We start from the raw sequence: 17,689 nt of genomic DNA, 5'->3' as shown, positions 1-17,689 counted from the left end.
GATCTTATGTTTTGGGACGAACAGGAGTATAAAGACGTTCTAGATCACTATTGTTTACGGAGGTAGTTCCATATAGTAGATGGGTTCATATTTTACTGCAAGACCGTAACAACATTAACAAGACAACTCGTACAAAAGAAAGAAAGAAGATAACACGTCAGAGGAAGACAGTGTCACGGAATTATCGTGATTCATTGTGTGTGTGTGCGTGTGTGTGTGTGTGTGTGTGTGTGTGTGTGTGTGTGTGTGTGTGTGTGTGTGTGTGTTATGTTGCTTTTTTTTCTCTCGTTAGCTTATTTGAATCTCTTCTTTGTTCAGACGTATTTACAGCCCCTTCTCGAGAAAGAAAGAAAAAACGTATCTCCAGCAATCCTCTGGACGTGCGGGATAAATACAGACATGCAGACGTGCAAACTCTTTATCATTGATTGATCATATATAAGACGGCAAGCACATACTCAAGTTCATATATAACCAGGACAGCAAAGGTTCTCAGTGGCAGGACATTCAGTCATAACAAGCTACTAGTATGAAGGAAGGATGGTATGGCATTATTTATTCTACGTAGTTATGATCATATATTCTCAGCCTGGGCTGCGGCCGAATATTTCTTGTCCTCCAATCTAACATACCACCCTGATCCTCCAGCAGTCGAGCTCTCATGGAGCTGTTTCCTCTCCAGCGCCGCTGGCCTCGCTGTGGTTGCGACCACCGGCTGCAGCTGCAAAGGCCGCACCCATGTCTGCCAAGATTCAGCAGCAAGATGGTCAGTCAAAGAAACAGTTACTCTGAATTAATTTGCAGAGAGCAGATGGCCTGGCTAAGCTCACGAGTCAGGCAGGCATAATCTCGAAGACGGGGAGGAAGGAGAACTCACCGGGGTCAGCACGCTGCTTGCAGCCCGACTTGGGGCAGCCATGCTTGAAGGCAGCCCTGCAGTCCTTGAAGGATTTCAGGATGCAGTAGTTGTAGCCTTCTTCAGTGGGCTTGCGGCGAGGGTTGTTCATGCACTTGCGGTACACACGGCAGTGGCAGCATCGGAATTCCCCGAGGCCCCCCTGGACCAGGAGCAAGGAGATGAGCATGGCTACGACCAGGGCCTTCCCGCCGCGAACCGCCATTGCGCGATCAGTCCATGGTTACTAGCTTTGGCACCACCAGACAGGCATGCAACCTCTGAATGTCCATGAAGTGGACGCATAACTGAAGAACGGCTCAGGAACGGCCACTTTCAGATCAGTGCACATTTCAGCAGCGTCCCACGGACAGACGTATCATAAGAGCAGAGGTGGACGGCGACAAAATGTCTTGGACGCATCGATGGGTACGTACGTGATAATGTTCTGCCTAATCTATTCTAATTCTAATCTGATCGAGCCTGCGCGTTAGTACAAGAGATTTCCGGTTTCAGTATGGCAGTGAGCTGGTGATCACTGATGCCTTGCATGTGGTTCATTGAAACGCCTGCAGACAAGGTCGTGGTCGGACAATTTTCTACTAGTAGGTGCAAGTTTTCCGAGGAAACACTGGTTCTCTTGTCTTGGCCGAGTGGTGTCTTCTTTCAAATCCAGTTGGTAACTGAGACCATCTCTTATGCAAGGTCTTCTCGTTTTTTCTTACTACCTCCGTCTAAGTGAATAAGTCATTCGCGTAGTTCTAGATCATCGATTTAAGGAATTAAATATGTGTTATTTGTCATGAAAAGTATATCACTAGATTTCTACACGAATATAGTTTTTAAATATATATTTTTTGTCACGTATAATACATATTTAAATAGTTAAATCGTCGACCTAGAACTACGCGAATGACTTATTCACCGAGACGGAGGTAGTACTGGGAAAGGAGAGTGCGCCAAGTTATTGCAGACGGAATTGATTATATCATCTTCTTTTTGGCGGGAGGAATCGATTCTGATTTACGTTTGGTGTTTCCTGAATTTGTTCAACCAAAAAATTTCATGACCAAGCCTCAACCATGAGTAAAGCATGAGCAACATCAAAATACCATAGGTGTAAAGGACTTATGTAATATCTAGATTATTGACTGGTGTAAGTGAAGACAGTCAGAAATATACTCTAGAGGAAATAATACAATTATTGTTTGTAGATATATTGCCTTGTGACATTCAAATACAATAAAACATAAAAATCGTAATCTAGATGACTTGCATGTAGTGTAAAGTGGAATGTGAAATGGTTGTATGTTTGCTTGGTGATGTGGAGGGCTTGCATGTGGTGAAAAATGAAAAATAGATTTGTTGCATGTGCATTTAAATGAGATTTGTGTAGTAAAACGTTCATCCTGTATGTTAAATTCTAAATCGTGCTTTTCAAAATGTCATTGTGTATTTTAAGTGTTCATACTGTTTGAACAAATGTTCGTCTATTTTTACTACACAAAATGGTCATAGTGTGTTTTAAAAATGATGTTCGTCTATTTTTAGTTTTTTACAAGGTTTACCATGTACCAAGTACTCCCCCGTAGTGTGTCATAGTTGAGTCACTTATTTTGGGACCGAGGGAGTAGTTACCAAATAACAATGTGTATTTCAAAATTTTCATTGTATATTAAAAAAATATTCAACATGCATTTCAGGTGTTCAAAAGATGCTCACATGTATCTAAAAAAAGTTCAATAAGTATTTTTTTTATTTACTTTCTAACGTAAACTTAAAAATATTCAATAAGCACTTGATAAAATCAACCAAAAACAAGAAAAATGTGAAATAAAGCATAAAAGAATGGAAGGAAAATAAATAAATATATATTATGTGTTAAAAATGTCCACCATGTGTTTTTTTTAGAAATCAACTACTTAAAAGATGTTCATATAAAAACAATTAAAAATAGTAAGAGAAATAGAAAGCACAAAAAATAAATAGAAAAAATGTAAAGAGAGACCAAAAGGGAAATTGATGAAAAGAGAAAAGAATCAGTCAGTCAACAGAAAAGAAAACATGTTAAACATTCTTTAAACAAGGCAAACATTTTTGCAAACACTATGAAGAAAAAAGAACCAGAAGATTGTAAAGAAAACAAGAAACAAAAGGGGGGAAAGGGGACTGGAAACAAAATAAGAAAACGAAAACAAAGAGGGATTGCATATTTAAAAGAGCTTGTATCAGGTTGACATTGTAGAATTCGTAAGAGAGGAGAGGATTCGATTGCTAGATGAATAATTTGTACTTCCTCTGCAAGTGATGGAAGACGCCATATAGATGGGTTTGTCATTTACTGCATCAACGTTCTTCGAAATATCTTTTAAACTTTGAAATAGTAGTTAGAGAACTAATCCAATAGATTGTCTCGAAAAAGAAAAAGAAAAATAAAAAGAACAATCTAAAAGCAAAGACCATAACTCATCGTAGAAACAAACGTATCCCCGTGTGATCTTCCACCAACAATTTCTTTTGGACGAGACTGCAAACGAAGCTGTAGTATTAACGGAACTAGTGCGCGTTGATAATTTGCTGGTTTTGTTTATACCTTACCCAACATCCCTACCGAAATATGGGAACAAACGACGTGCAGCTTGACCAGATATCAGCACATATATACAAGGAAAACACGAGCAAACAAATTCAGACTAGTATAAAACCTCTTGAGTTTTGTCCAAGCAGCATATGCAACATCAGTTCATCATGTTTTGAACATCCGGGGCGTACAACAAGATGACAAGCATATACTAGTACGTAATTATGTTTGTTATGTTTATTTATTGCCAGAGCCAGAGATCTTGTACAGTGCATGACAGACAGACTTTCACTACGAGAAGGCTTTTATTCTGAAGAGTTTCTCGGCCTATACCGCGGCCAAACTGTGTCTGTCCTCCAAGTCTCCAGCCAGCCTCTCGCAGCCCTCATGGAGCTGCATCCTCTTCAGCGGCGTTGAACTCGCCGTGATCGGCACCCCCGGCAGGAACGGCCATGCTGCGCTCGTCTGTAACTGTAAGCATTCAGCAGCAAACCACGGGAAACGCGACAAGTCAGACAAACAAATTTGCAGAAAACACACGAACCATATGTACATGCTCAGACACCTGACATTGCGGGAAAAGATAACTCACCGGGGTTGACAAGATCGGCCAGTGGCGTCACGTAAGGAGTAGTAGCAGTACGCGGGCACCCCTTGAAACAATGCTTGAGGCTTTTCTCCATGCAGATGAGGTGGTCGCGTGGCTTAGGGCCAATGTTAAAGCACCAATTGTAGAACACGCAGTAGCAGTTTGCCGTCAGTTTCCCCGTTGTCCCCTGGACCACAAGGAAGGAGATCAGCATGGCCAAGGCGAGGGCCTTCCCAGCGCGAGCCGCCATTGCGCGATCGAGCTCGCAAGTCACACCGGGAGAGCACTACTGGTAGGGGGTGGGGATCTGGATGATGTGTAGGGGTGTGCAGCGGGGGGCCTGAATTTATAGCCCAGCGAGGCCGCACTGTTCATCCACTCAGTTTCGCGGACTGATCGATCAGTGCGCGTCGGATCCTCGATCAATGGCAGATGGCAGCGATGCACCGCACTAGCTTTGTTACTGCTTGCTATTTTACAGGGTTATAAGTCACCCCGAGTGTTCAAGTTGGATGAACCTTTTACTTGTTATAAGTGGGACCGGGTGGGCGAGACGTCCATTCATCCTGCTCTTCTTGGCAAGGGCAGGGCGTCCCGGGTTACCACCTTTGGCACCACCGCACAGGCATGCAACCTCTGCATGTCACAAGCGAACGCATGAAGTAGACGCGTAACTGAAGAACAGCTCAGGAACGGCCACTTTCAGATCACTGCACATTACAGCAGTCTCCCACGGACAGACGTATCCTAGAAGCAGGTGGACGGCGACAAAATGTCTTGGAGCATCGATGGGTACGTACGTGATAATGTTCTGCCTAATCTAATCTAATCTGATCGAACTTGCGCGTTAGTACTACAAGAGATTTCCGGTTTCAGTAAGGCAGTGAGCTGGTGATCACTGACGCCTTGCGTGTGGCTCATTGAAACGCCTGCAGACAAGGTCGCGGTCGGACGATTTTGTACTACTCCAACATTACACCGTACTGGTAGATGCAAGGCTTTTGATGAAACACTGGTTCTCTTGTCTTGGCCGAGTGGTGTCTTCTTTGAAATCCAGTTGGTAACTGAGACCATCTCTTGTGCAAGGTCTTCTTTTTTGTTTATGACAGGGAGAATGCGCCAAGTTACTGCAGCCGGAACCGATTTGATCTTCTTCTCTTTCGCGCGAGGAATCGGTTTTGATTGGCATTTGGTGTTTTCTCAATTTCTTCAACCAGAAAATCGCATGGCGAAATACTTATCATCCAAGCGTGTGGTCGCTGTTGTACTAAGTAAGAGACACTTAATATGGAACCGGGGGGGATGCATACGCATCTACACAATCCTTGTATAAATTTCTAGTGTTTTCCGATTAAAAGAACTTGTATAGGATTTTGAACAGTTTTATAGGTCATTTCATCAGCAGGAAATTTATTTGGATAGGTAAAAAAATGGCAATCTCGATTTCCTGCCTATCTTTTTTAGAGAAAAGGCATAGCGTCTGACTTTATAAATAAAGTCAAACGAATAAGTCATCCAACAAACGACACAGAGTATCAGTTAAGTCATCAGCATACAAGCCAAGAACAAACCGCAAGGGTCGGGTAAACAGGCACATAGGCCACGCAAAGTCTCAACAAAAAAAGGAAAGTTACATCTCGGAGGAGCAGACGAAGCAGGTGCTAGACAAACAACACTACACCTGCGTAAAATATTTCCTTACAAAGGATCTTAGCTGGAATGATTTTATTGGTTAAGAAAAGTGAGGCAGGCCCACCCCCGAAAATGGAGGGAGTGTATTAGTTAGGGATGGAAGGTTTAGTAGCTTTTAGTAAAAATTACGTGGGTATAGCATTTTTGGGTGCTAGACATAGGTCAACGGCAGTCACGGGACTTGGAGATAATCATAGAGATGACATCATGATGTATGCCGGTAACAGATGCCATGGCTATCTTGTTGAAAAAGAAAGCTCCGCCGAAAAAATGCTCCTCTCCCGCGTCGTTCCCCATGGGCGACATGGGCGATGACCTAAACCTACCTTCACTGCCAACTCTCCCTCCTCCTCACATCTTGTCGTCGCCAAAGAGGGCCTTTTCGGTATCTTACTGAAAGAACCAAATCAAAGAAGGTTTTACTAAGAGATCTATGCAGACTTTAAAGATGGTAATGCCAAAATGAATGAGAGAATTCTAGATTTGATAATATGCCTTTTGATTCTGAGAATGTCCGCTTGTTTTTTTTCTCGAGAATTTCTGTTTGTTGCCTTACTTTCAATCATACTTGTGTTGTGTGCACGTTTTAAATTTCTTTAAATGCACTCCATTTGTAAGTAGTACTCCAAAATTTCTTTCTATAATTTATTCATTTTCAACATTGTATGTCCAACACTCTTGCCCCCTATAGATCTCTAAATTAATACAGTATGATTCAAGAACATACTAAAAAACATAAGATCTTCCTCATGTCGTTTTTGCTTTTTCTATGTCAAGAATGGGGCAATTTAACACACACAGGGAGGAGTACTCACTTGGAAAACACTCATTCTCATCCGGATGCACGCAGCTGTCCAAGCGACCATCTTGCGTGCCGTCGGATCGCGGCGCATCGTACGGTCTAGATGCTTTCTGACCAGGGGTGTGGACGCGCGTGCCCTAGGTATTTTTTTGCTCCCACCCCCCGAGCTCGGTCGTCCCATCTGCTTTCATCCCCATCCCTCTCTAGCTTTGGCAACAACGCAGGCGACTACGAGATCCAAAATCATGATGGGGGTGGGGGAGCTGGATGCTGCCGGGACGACAAGGGAACCAGAGGTTCAGGCGGCAGCGAGCACCGTCGGCCACGTCGCCGAGCTACACGACCCCCCTATAGTTGCAGCGACAGACGAGAGGTATGGTGCCCTGCAGGTCGCATCATTTTTCTCCCCCGCCTGCATGATTTCCTTTTAGTGGTTCATTTCGCAGTTAATCCCAGCAGTTCCCAGCGTTGGATGAGTACATCTGGGTCGAATGCATAGTATAGATGTGTTGTCTATTCAGGGGTTTCATTTGAGCCGCTACTCCCTTCCTGCCGCCAAATTCATCCCCCATTTCACCTAGGGTTTGTTGTGTAGATCGGATTAATTTGGTTCCATGTTGTAGCTAGGTTTTATAGTTGAGATTTTTATAGGTAGGGGATGAGATTTCAGAGTTGGAGGACTAGATTCTCAGTGATCTTTTTGTGATGCTGCCATTTGGTTAGTCAAGTTATGGGTTTCTTGATGTATTTGTTGTTTAGATTAGGTTTTTTAGATGAAAGTCAGTTCAGAGCCTTATTGTTTGTTTTATTTCTATACTCAGACAAGATTTTTCCATCTTATAGTGTTTTGCTGCATGTAATTGCTTTAGACCTTTTTCTTTGAGCTGATTGTGTCGCGCGGCTAATTGTTTAGTTTTTCTGGATTTACCCACTCTTAAGTAATTGCAAGAAAGGAATGCTCATTTTTTTGCTTCATTGTTATGCTTGGTAGATGTTGAGTATGCTGGAATCCGAATGCCCAACGCTTTCTGTAGTAATTGTATAGTGGTGTTTGTACCCAATACATTTTTTATTCATTTTGATTTTTGCAGCTACATGTCAGACGAAGAAGTAATGGAGTCTGATATTGCATTCAACCAACGTTTCGCAGCAAAACACTTGCGCGAAGTTGCGAAGACAAAACTTAATCCTAGCAAGAGGCGCTACATAAATGAAACTGGCTTCGGTGATCTCACGAGCATCTCACCTTTCACAGCGCCACATGATCTGATGGAATGGTTAACAATGAACATTGACACTGACAGTTGTGAGCTCAGGTATTGCACCCACCTCCTTTCTTATTCCTTTTTTCTCATGCATCATGTCTGCAACATATACTTTCTTTCTTTTTAGGTCATGTTGATAGCAACCAATGAATACATTTTTTGGGGTTTCAGGCTGAGTCAGAATAAGGTCATTGTGTTTACTCGAGACATGGTGAAGAAGGTTTTAAATATCCCATCAGGCAACAGACCAATTGAGCTTTTCAAGAGACATGAGCATTGTGAGCTCCACAACATTTATCACAAGAATGGTAGGGCTCCAATTACGCATACAGTGGATGTGCTTCATCGAGCTAGGAATGATGATGGTGATACTACGAAGAGGTCATGGGTGCTCTTAGCGCTTGCAACAGTTTTAACTCCAAGCACTGGCAACATGGTGCCGCTAGAGTACTTGAAAAGCCTTGAAGAAATGGACAAGGTTACTGAATTCGCTTGGGATGAACACGTTTTAAGTGTTGCAATGAGAGAGGTCAAGAAGTGCCAGGACAAGATAAAATCACAGGCTACTTCTTCATTCTGGGTTGGGGGCTGCTTCTCTATGCTCGCGGTATACTTCTTTCTTTTTGGAATTTTTCTATCTATCGCAACATGTTTTTGTTTTCTGTAAGCACATTTTTTCTTATTGTGTCTGATATATTATTTTTTGTCTTCTTATTCAGGTTATTTACATGGACCATTTGATATTTCCTCAAGCTGCCATCAACAAGCACCAATTGAATTATTCTCTTCCAAGGGCTTGCTTCGTGCATCAGATTGACTTTGATCTTGTGTTGGACTTTGACAAGAATAAGCTTTCTTTGGGCAAAGCCTCATTCGGGGAGTGTCGTGTAAGTTTTTTGTGTGGTTTACTTCCCTCATCCATTGCAGCATTGTTTCTCCCAATTTTTACCTTCTTATTTTTGCTTGTGTACTCATGGTTTTAATTCTTGTTTCTTTTTGTTTTGTGTCCTATAGTTTCGCTCTCTGTTAGAGACACCATACGCAGCATTACCTGCCCAAGGCCCGGTAGGCAACAACAGTGAAGTTGCTCAAGATCAGCAGGTTTCAGACAGCCCGGATTGTGATGATACTCAAGAATGTGGAGCTGGAAATATCAACATTAATGATAACCAAGATAATGTGGCTGCGAAAGAGAACCCTACGAAAGGTAGCAACCCAACGGATAATGGCAAAAGCACCGACGAAGATGTGTGTGGTTCGCTGGATGATTACCTTCAAAACCCGGCACCATTTGGGGCAGAGCTTGAGGTGAGATTTTTTGTTGTTTAATTTTGTCAAATACCTTTCTACCTTTTCTATTTTTTAGTTCCATCATATGGTAAGTTGCATCCCTACTGATGACTGTCACTTTATTTTTCCATACATTTTTTCAGCTCCCATCACATATGGCTGCAATCTACGACAAGCACACAAAACTATATGACGCAAAGTTAAAAGGGTCTCCAAGTTCTTACGGGCAAATGTTGCAAGCAATACATTGCAAGCGAATGGAGCAGCTTCTCAAAGATGTTCATGTTGCTTCGTCAAGTTCTCAGGAAGCAGCGGATGTTACCTTTGATGTGTCGCCTCCTCACAGCAATGTTTTAGGCAAGTCAGATGGTCATGGTTGTAGAAAGGAAAGTTCCAGGGAGAAGGTCGTAGATGAGCCAACAACTGACAAGGTGTTTGAGCCAGCTGAAGGAGCTCGAAGCAACTGTGCAAGTAGCATTGCTCATGAGCCTAATGGAGGAGACGTGGTTGAGCTGGGCACAAGAACTAGTGCTTTTGTCAGTGAGAACCTTGCACGATGTTTTGAGACTACAAAGGAGAAAGTGTCCAGTGGTGAAGACAATGAGCATGGTCACCAACTCAGCCAGCGCAATCACTCTATGCCGACTAGTGTGGCTGGACATTGGAGTGATGTGCCATCAATGAGTGTGTTCCAAGAGGGCACTGAGGAATATGAGTGGTGGATCAGTGTCCTAAATGTAGATGCGAACTCCAATGCTCCAACCCATGGCAACACTGTTACAACACCAAAGTCTTGTGATGTTTTTTATGTCACTCCTCAGGCTCCAATCTCAACAGAAGCAGAAGTTCTAGTGTATGATGTCACACCAACCTCTATGGCTCCATTATCAAGTGAGACTGCCGGTATGCCCTGCCATGTTTTATCTTTGAACAAATCTCTCCTCACAACATTTTCTGGAAAATCTTTTTTTATTGTTTTTTCAGATGGACCATCAAAACCACAAGAAGAGCCAGTTGTTCTAGTTAGCAACAGGGAACCAAGTCCCGACTTCAACGAGGAGAAGTTGAAGAGCAAGGACGAGAAGAAGCTCAAGGGCAAGAAAAGAGTAGGGAGTCCAATGTCGGCCGGATCAAAGTACAAGAAAATCAAGATAGATTCGAAGACGGAAGCAATGTACCAGTACTATGTCATGAAGAGGTACAAGATGAAGAGAGGGGAAATTGAGTAAGTATCATCTTCTCAAAAATTTGCTTCCACCATTTTGTTATCTCCTATTTATTACATTTTCATCTTTTCAAACGCTCCTAACTACTGTGATTTTCATCCTTCTTGTTGCAGGCCTCCTTTCATTAGGATTGGTGATTTCCACATTACCTACACCAACTTTCAGAAGTCGTTGAAGCCACGCGCTCAGATATGCAACGAAGTCATGTCTTTATTCGTTGAAACCTTCAACATTGAACAATTGTCGTCTTCAAATAAGCAGAAGAAATTTGCTTTCTCTATTTTAATGAGCGTTAGTTCATCTTTTGTTGCTCCCATTTAGTGCCACCATTTTTCTAGAGTTTTTTAGTATGCCCTATTGTAAAAGTTCTCCATCACTTTTTCTTATGTTTTTCTATGCCCCTGTGTGTTGCAGATTCAACTCTCTGTCCACCCAGAAGTTTTTGATCCAAGTGTTTGTGCAAGAGAGCTAAGGAGGGTGTGCCAAAATTTTCAGATTTCAGTTTTTGACCTAGTATGTTTGCTCCCAACAATTTTTTATCGATTTCTATGTTTCCTTTAGTTTTTTGTGCTTTAAAGTTTATTCCATTTAACCTTTATCTTGTCTTTACTACTTTTTCTAGCTTTTCTTCACCATCCTCCGTGATGGCCACTGGATTGTTTGTGTCATTAACCTCTTGCACAAGGAGTTCAACATGTTTGACTCATTGGATAACGGAAAATTTGATGTTGCTGCAAGGAATCTGGTAAGTGACATTTTATCCTTTTATCTGTAGTTTTCATTGTTCATTATTTGAAAAAACCAGATCCCCAATGAACATGTGTTCAAAATCTTGATAGTGAATCCGAATGTGTCTGAAGTTTTAGTGGTTGTAGCATTTTCCCCCATCACTCTTTTATGTTTGACAAAGCCCCTGCTTTTTTTGCCACTGTTTCCTATTTCTGCCAGTTTACCAATTTCAAGAGGATTGATACAGAAGAGCCAGATTTCAAAGTGGATTTATCTTCTTTCAAACCAGTCTGGCCCCTGCTTGACTACCCACAGCAGGCAACTCAGTGAGCTCTAATCACACACACCCCTCCATAATAGTTGTGTTTACATGTCCTTTTATGTAGAAATCTTTAACTTTTTTCTACCCATTTTTTGAATGGCACCACGAAACAACTTTGATTGTGGATTGTTTTCAACACTATACTTGGAAAATTTCGACGGCAAGAGGATGAAAGATTTTAAGAAGGTAAAAATAGATAATCATGCTTTTTTGGGTACTTTTTCATGTGTTGCCTGTATGATATACGTTTGTTCTCTTTTCACTATTTTCTCTCTTATGCAGCAAAATATGCTTGATGTGCGGAAGACCATTGCTTCGAAGCTGTTTTTCCATCCGCTGAACAAGGTCTTCCCCGCTGATGTGCACAAGGCGATCATAGTGGCTTGAAGAAAGTGATCATCAAGCATTGAAGAAGGCGATTGCAAAGGTTTTGAAGATGCAACTTTGCAATTTTTGTTAATACATTATTGCCAGTAGTGTGATATGTTCTTTTTTGTGTCAAATGAACTCCATGTAAAGCAATTGCTTGGCTGGAATGATTCTTAGTAGTTTGTAGTAAGGAAACATAAGTATATGTTTCAGTGATTTTGTTGGAAGCTATAACCGTGCAGTGGTTTGTTGGAAGCAAGTTATAACAGTTTTGCTGCTTCGTACTCAACCTTTTCAAGTTTTATGGAATGTTTCTCAGTTTTTGTTACAAATGTTTTCATGTGTGTTTTTCTAGTATGTGTTGCCTTATCTTGTCACAAATTGTCCGACAACCACTTTTTGTCAGCAACAATGTTAAGGAATTATTGGAGGAAGCATGCTCATGAAACATTTTTTGTACATTTTCTTTTTTGGAGCAACAGCTTGTGATAATTGTTGCTGGAAGAAGCATTTTGGCAGCTTTGACAAAATACTAGAAGCATTTTAGCTTGCTAGAACAAGCATTCTCATTTTTTGTCCAATGCCTTTGAGCAATCAGCACATTTTGAGAAACACATTTTTTCTTAATAACTGAAATTGTGTAATATTTCTTTTGAAATACATGCTCTCTTAATTTCCCACAACACACAATATCAATGCTTCATTTTTTTCACCCTCACTTCTGCAGCAATATCAACTTTTTTAGCATATGCGGTTTTAATGAGCAGTAACATGAACCAAAATCTCAGATAAAGTTGACAGAAAATTCAGTAAAACTACACAGTACAAATATGTCTTTTTCGAAAGTAGGCTTCAAGTTACTGATACATGAATTGAACTGCAGCAGTATAATCTAACTATTGAACATGTCCCTCGACTTTCACCATTGCAGCTTTAAACTGGATGCATGATTGCATTGTGTGGCCTTCCTCAGAGTAAAACTGACATTTTGTTGTAAGATTAACATCCATCTTAGCCTTGTACTCAAGGAATGACTCACGAGTTTTGATAGTGTGTTTTTCTTCACTTCAAAATGAACAAGTAACTTTCCTCTTGGGTTTAGGCTTGCTTGATGACTCCACATTATCTTCTTTTTTTGCTTTCTTTCTTGGCTTCTTTTTGAAGCTTCTTCTTATGCTCGTCTTCTCGCTGCTCTGATAATCCCCAAGTGTAAGGAATCATCATAGCAATTTTCAAAGATGGAAGCGATAAGTATGGAGTGTCGAACCCACAAGGAGCTAAATTTAAGATCAATATTCTCTCAAGCCCAATCTGCCACTGATACAGCTCTACGTACACCGAGCGTTTGCTTTCATATAGAAACGAGAAATAAAAATACGTTGTGGGTATAAAGAGGATAGCTTTGCATGGTATTGGAGAGCTAAAATATAGAAATAGGTGTTGTTAACATAAAGTTAGAATATATTGTAATATATTACAAATAGCGAGTGTGGAATAATGATGGATCGGTGCACGGAATTATCCTAGGCAATTGTTAACAAGATCGGTAATTATTAGTGCAATTTTATGTGAGGGAGGGGCATAAGCTAACATACTTTCTCTACTTGGATCATATGCACATGATTGGAACTCTAGCAAGCATCCACAACTAATCATTAGGTAAAACACAACCATAACATTAAAGTATCAAGTCCTCTTTACTCCCATACGCAAAAAAAACCCTTACTCGGGTTTAAGCTTCTGTCACTCTAGCAACCCACCATAAGCGAACCATGAATATATTGCAAACCCTACAGCGGGGATCCCTCATGTGTGCGCGGCACGGAGGGCGCCATAGGACATCACCAATATAAAACATACAACTCAAACCAGTCAAGATCATTAATCAACCCAAAGAACAGAAGAGATCTACTCAAGCATCATAGGATGGCAACACATCATTGGATAATAACATGTGGCATAAAGCACCATGTTCAAGTAGGGGATTATAGCGGGGTGCGGAAGCATGGACTGATGACCCACAAGTGTAGGGGATCTATCGTAACCTTTTCGATAAGTAAGAGTGTCGAACCCAACGAGGAGCAGAAGGAAATGATAAGCAGTTTTCAGTAAGGTATTCTCTGCAAGCACTGAAATTATCGGTAACAGATAGTTTTGCGATCAGGTAATTTGAAACGAGTAGCAAGTAATAAAAGTAAATAAGGTGCAGCAAGGTGGCCCAATCCTTTTTGTAGCAAAGTACAAGCCTGGACAAACTCTTATATGAAGGAAAGCGCTCCCGAGGACACATGGGAATTATCATCAAGCTAGTTTTCATCACGTTCATATGATTCACGTTCGGTACTTTCATAATTTGATATGTGGGTGGACCGGTGCTTGGGTACTGTCCTTACTTGGACAAGCATCCCACTTATGATTAACCCTATTGCAAGCATCCGCAACTACAACAGAAGTATTAAGGTAAACCTAACCATAGCATGAAACATATGGATCCAAATCAGCCCCTTACGAAGCAACGCATAAACTAGGGTTTAAGCTTCTGTCACTCTAGCAACCCATCATCTGCTTATTACTTCCCAATGCCTCCCTCTAGACCCAAACAATGGTGAAGTGTCATGTAGTCGACGTTCACATGACACCACTAGAGGGATGACAACATATATCTCATCAAAATATTGAACGAATACCAAATTCACATGGTTACTTATAGCAAGACTTCTCCCATGTCCTCAGGAACAAACGTAACTACTCACAAAGCATATTTATGTTCATAATCAGAGGGGTATTAATATGCATAATGGATCTGAGCATATGATCTTCCACCAAGTAAACCAACTAGCATCAACTACAAGGAGTAATCAACACTACTAGCAACCCATAGGTACCAATATGAGGTTTGGATACAAAGATTGGATACAAGAGATGAACTAGGGTTTGAGATGAGATGGTGCTGGTGAAGATGGTGATGGAGATTGACCCCCTCCCGATGAGAGGATCGTTGGTGATGACGATGGTGATGATTTCCCCCTCCCGGAGGGAAGTTTCCCCAGCAGAACAGCTCCGCCGGAGCCCTAGATTGGTTCCGCCAAGGTTCCGCCTCGTGGCGGCGGAGTTTCGTCTTGTGAGCTTGCTTATGATTTTTTTTCTCGACGAAAGACTCCATATAGCTAAAGGTGGGCATCAGAGGGCCACCAGGGGGCCCATGAGGTAGGGGGCACGCCCAGTGGGTAGGTCGTGCCCCCACCCTCGTGGACGGTGGGTGGCCCCCCGCTGGTACTTCTTTCGCCCAATATTTTTTATATATTCTGAAACATGCTCCCGTGAAGTTTCATGACTTTTGGAGATGTGCAAAATAGGTCTCTAATATTTGCTCCTTTTCCAGCCCAAAATTCTAGCTGCCGGCATTCCCCCTCTTCATGTAAACCTTGTAAAATAAGAGAGAATAGGCATAATTATTGTGACATAATGTGTAATAACATCCCATAATGCAATAAATATCGATATAAAAGCATGATGCAAAATGGACGTATCAACTCCCCCAAGTTTAGACCTCGCTTGTCCTCAAGAGAAAGCCGATATCGAGAAATATGTCCACATGTTTAAATATAGAGGTGTCGGTAAAATAAAATACTGACATGAGGGCATCATGATCATTCTTAGAACAACAACAATATATATATATATATATATATATGACTCCTCTTCTGTACTCCTGGGAGTATGTACTCTCATTCTCAATATACCTCATATATGCATTAATTATACCTCTTTATTATTCTCAATATACTTCATTAAATATTCTAAGATACCCCAATACAAGTTTTTTTGAAAAAATATCATCTGCGATGTACTTTTTGTAATATACCTTTTTCACGTACAAACACATCAGATTGCTGAGTCCCTGTGGCTCACAGATTACTATTACACCAGATGCAGGGCCTGATGATTACGCTCCAGGAGACGCGCTTGAGCTCAAGTGGGAGTTCGACGAGGACTCTCAACGATACTATGTTTCCTTTCCTGATGATCAGTAGTGGTGCCCAGTTGGGGTTGATCGGGACCGTGTCGCATGTTGGGTTATCTTTTATTTTGGCGCCGTAGTCGGGCCATGAGTGTTTGGTTGATGTAATGTTATTTATGTACCTTGATTGACGTGGCAAGTGTAAGCCTGATCACATTGAAATGGACTTCGTGACTGGGTTTCCAAAGTCCAAGCATGGCAATGATGCTATATTCGTTGTCATCGACAAACTCACCAAAGTGGCTCACTTTCTGCCTATCAAAGAGTCGATCACTGCAGATCAATTGGCGGAACTCTATACCTCTCGGATTGTCTCTCTGCACGGTATTCCACGAGTGATCTCTTCAGACCGTGGCAGCATCTTTACCTCAAAGTTTTGGGATTCTTTTCAAAAGGCCATGGGCACCAACATCCGCTTCAGCACAGCTTTCCATCCTCAAACTAGCGGTCAAGTCGAGCGTGTCAACTAGATTCTTGAAGATATGCTCAGGGCTTGTGTGATCTCCTTCGGCATGAAGTGGGAGGATTGTCTTCCTTGTGCTGAATTCTCCTACAACAACAGTTTTCAAGTAAGTTCGGGCAAGGCCTCATTTGAAATTCTGTATGGCAGGAAGTGCCGTACCCCTCTCAACTGGTCTGAAACCGGCGAACGTCAGCTTTTGGGTAATGACTTAATCACAGAGGCAGAGGAGATGTGCAAAGTCATTCGTGATAACCTCAAAGCAGCCCAATCCCGCCAGAAGAGCTACTATGATAGTAAGCACCGTGATTTGGCTTTCGAGATCAGAGATCATGTTTACCTCCGCGTCTCTCCTATGAAAGGTACTCGTCGCTTCGGTATCAAAGGGAAGCTTGCCCCCAGATACGTGGGACCTTTCAAGATTGTCAGCAAGAGAGGCGATCTCGCCTATCAACTCGAGCTTTCTTCAAACTTTGCAAATGTTCACGATGTGTTCCATGTCTCTCAGCTTCGAAAGTGCTTCAAGACTCCTGACCGCACCGTCAACTTCGAGGACATTGAGCTCCAAGAAGATCTCTCCTATCGCGAGCACCTAGTTGCTATTCTTGAAGAGACTGAACGCAAGACTCGCAACAAGTCAATCAAATTTCTCAAAGTCAAGTGGTCACACCATTCCGACCGTGAAGCTACCTGGGAACGCGAGGATCACCTCCGTTCTGAGTACCCGGCGTTCTTTCAGTCCTAGATCTCGGGACGAAATCCTTTCGTAGTGGTGGAGTGTTGTAACACCCCGGATGTAACTTTCCCAATTTGTACTCTAACTCTTGCCGTTTCCGGCGTTAAGTTATTTTATTTTCTCGGGTTCGGGTCTTTGTCTCCATGTGTTGTTGTCGTTGTCATGCATCTCATATCATGTCATCATGTGCATTGCATTTGCATACGTGTTCGTCTCATGCATTCGAGCATTTTCCCCGTTGTCCGTTTTGCATTCCGGCCCTTCGTTCTCCTCCGGTGGTCATTTCTACCTTTCTTTCGTATGTGGGAATTAAACATTTCCGGATTGGACCGTGACTTGCCAAGCGGCCTTGGTTTACTACCGGTAGACCGCCTGTCAAGTTTTGTGCCATTTGGACTTCGTTTGATACTCCAACGGTTAACCGAGGGAACGAAAAGGCCTCGTGTGTGTTGCAGCCCAACACCCCTCCAATTTGGCCTGGAAACCCACCAAAATCTTCTCCATCATCTAGAGCGTTCGATCACGATCGCGTGGCCGCAAACCGCACCTCATTTGGACTCTCCTAGCTCCCTCTACCTCTATTTAAAGCCCCCTCCCGAAATTCGCGGATCTCCTCTCTCCCAAACCCTAAAAAAAATTGCCCGCCGCCACCGGACACGTCCGCCCCGCCGCTGGACAAATCCCGCCGCCACCTCCGGCCAATCAGCGGGCG

At 42.2% G+C, this 17,689-nt stretch overlaps 2 protein-coding genes and 1 pseudogene across 3 annotated transcripts; 1 reads left to right on the top strand and 2 right to left on the bottom strand.

Annotated features, from left to right (window-relative positions):
• Positions 1-455: 455 nt before the first annotated feature.
• LOC125544756 (uncharacterized) lies at positions 456-1,246 on the bottom strand (annotated as a pseudogene). Its single transcript, XR_015599785.1, has 2 exons — positions 878-1,246; positions 456-742 (listed from the first exon to the last, which is right to left on the bottom strand). The product of XR_015599785.1 is annotated as an uncharacterized LOC125544756 (transcript).
• Positions 1,247-3,582: 2,336 nt separating this feature from the next.
• LOC125548613 (uncharacterized) lies at positions 3,583-4,393 on the bottom strand. The gene is made up of 2 exons (XM_048712179.2): positions 4,069-4,393; positions 3,583-3,947 (listed from the first exon to the last, which is right to left on the bottom strand). Exons 1-2 carry the CDS (start codon positions 4,313-4,315, stop codon positions 3,862-3,864), a joined length of 333 nt encoding a protein of 110 aa, XP_048568136.1. The 5' UTR covers positions 4,316-4,393; the 3' UTR covers positions 3,583-3,861.
• A 2,336-nt stretch (positions 4,394-6,729) lies between these two features.
• LOC147980311 (uncharacterized) lies at positions 6,730-12,049 on the top strand. Its single transcript, XM_087547510.1, has 13 exons — positions 6,730-6,932; positions 7,651-7,875; positions 7,996-8,431; positions 8,544-8,711; positions 8,839-9,132; positions 9,258-10,017; positions 10,099-10,339; positions 10,454-10,631; positions 10,755-10,853; positions 10,963-11,085; positions 11,289-11,395; positions 11,505-11,577; positions 11,674-12,049. Exons 1-13 carry the CDS (start codon positions 6,805-6,807, stop codon positions 11,776-11,778), a joined length of 2,937 nt encoding a protein of 978 aa, XP_087403636.1. The 5' UTR covers positions 6,730-6,804; the 3' UTR covers positions 11,779-12,049.
• Positions 12,050-17,689: the final 5,640 nt, after the last annotated feature.

This window comes from Triticum urartu, chromosome 3A (genome assembly GCF_056163025.1).
Source record: "Triticum urartu cultivar PI428250 chromosome 3A, HENAU_Tu73, whole genome shotgun sequence".
NCBI classification, from domain to species: Eukaryota; Viridiplantae; Streptophyta; class Magnoliopsida; order Poales; family Poaceae; genus Triticum; species Triticum urartu.
Note: the sequence above shows the minus strand (reverse complement) of the source record. Positions and strands in the feature narration are given on the sequence as shown.

Bases quoted from the DNA above. Each gene is read 5' to 3' on its own strand.
- LOC125548613 (XM_048712179.2), bottom strand. From the start codon at position 4,315: ATGGCGGCTCGCGCTGGGAAGGCCCTCGCCTTGGCCATGCTGATCTCC. The intron at 3,948-4,068 runs GTGAGTTATCTT...GAATGCTTACAG, and splicing joins GGCCGATCTTGTCAACCCCG to TTACAGACGAGCGCAGCATG.
- LOC147980311 (XM_087547510.1), top strand. From the start codon at position 6,805: ATGATGGGGGTGGGGGAGCTGGATGCTGCCGGGACGACAAGGGAACCA. The intron at 7,876-7,995 runs GTATTGCACCCA...TTGGGGTTTCAG, and splicing joins ACTGACAGTTGTGAGCTCAG to GCTGAGTCAGAATAAGGTCA. The intron at 10,632-10,754 runs GTTAGTTCATCT...TGTGTGTTGCAG, and splicing joins CTTTCTCTATTTTAATGAGC to ATTCAACTCTCTGTCCACCC.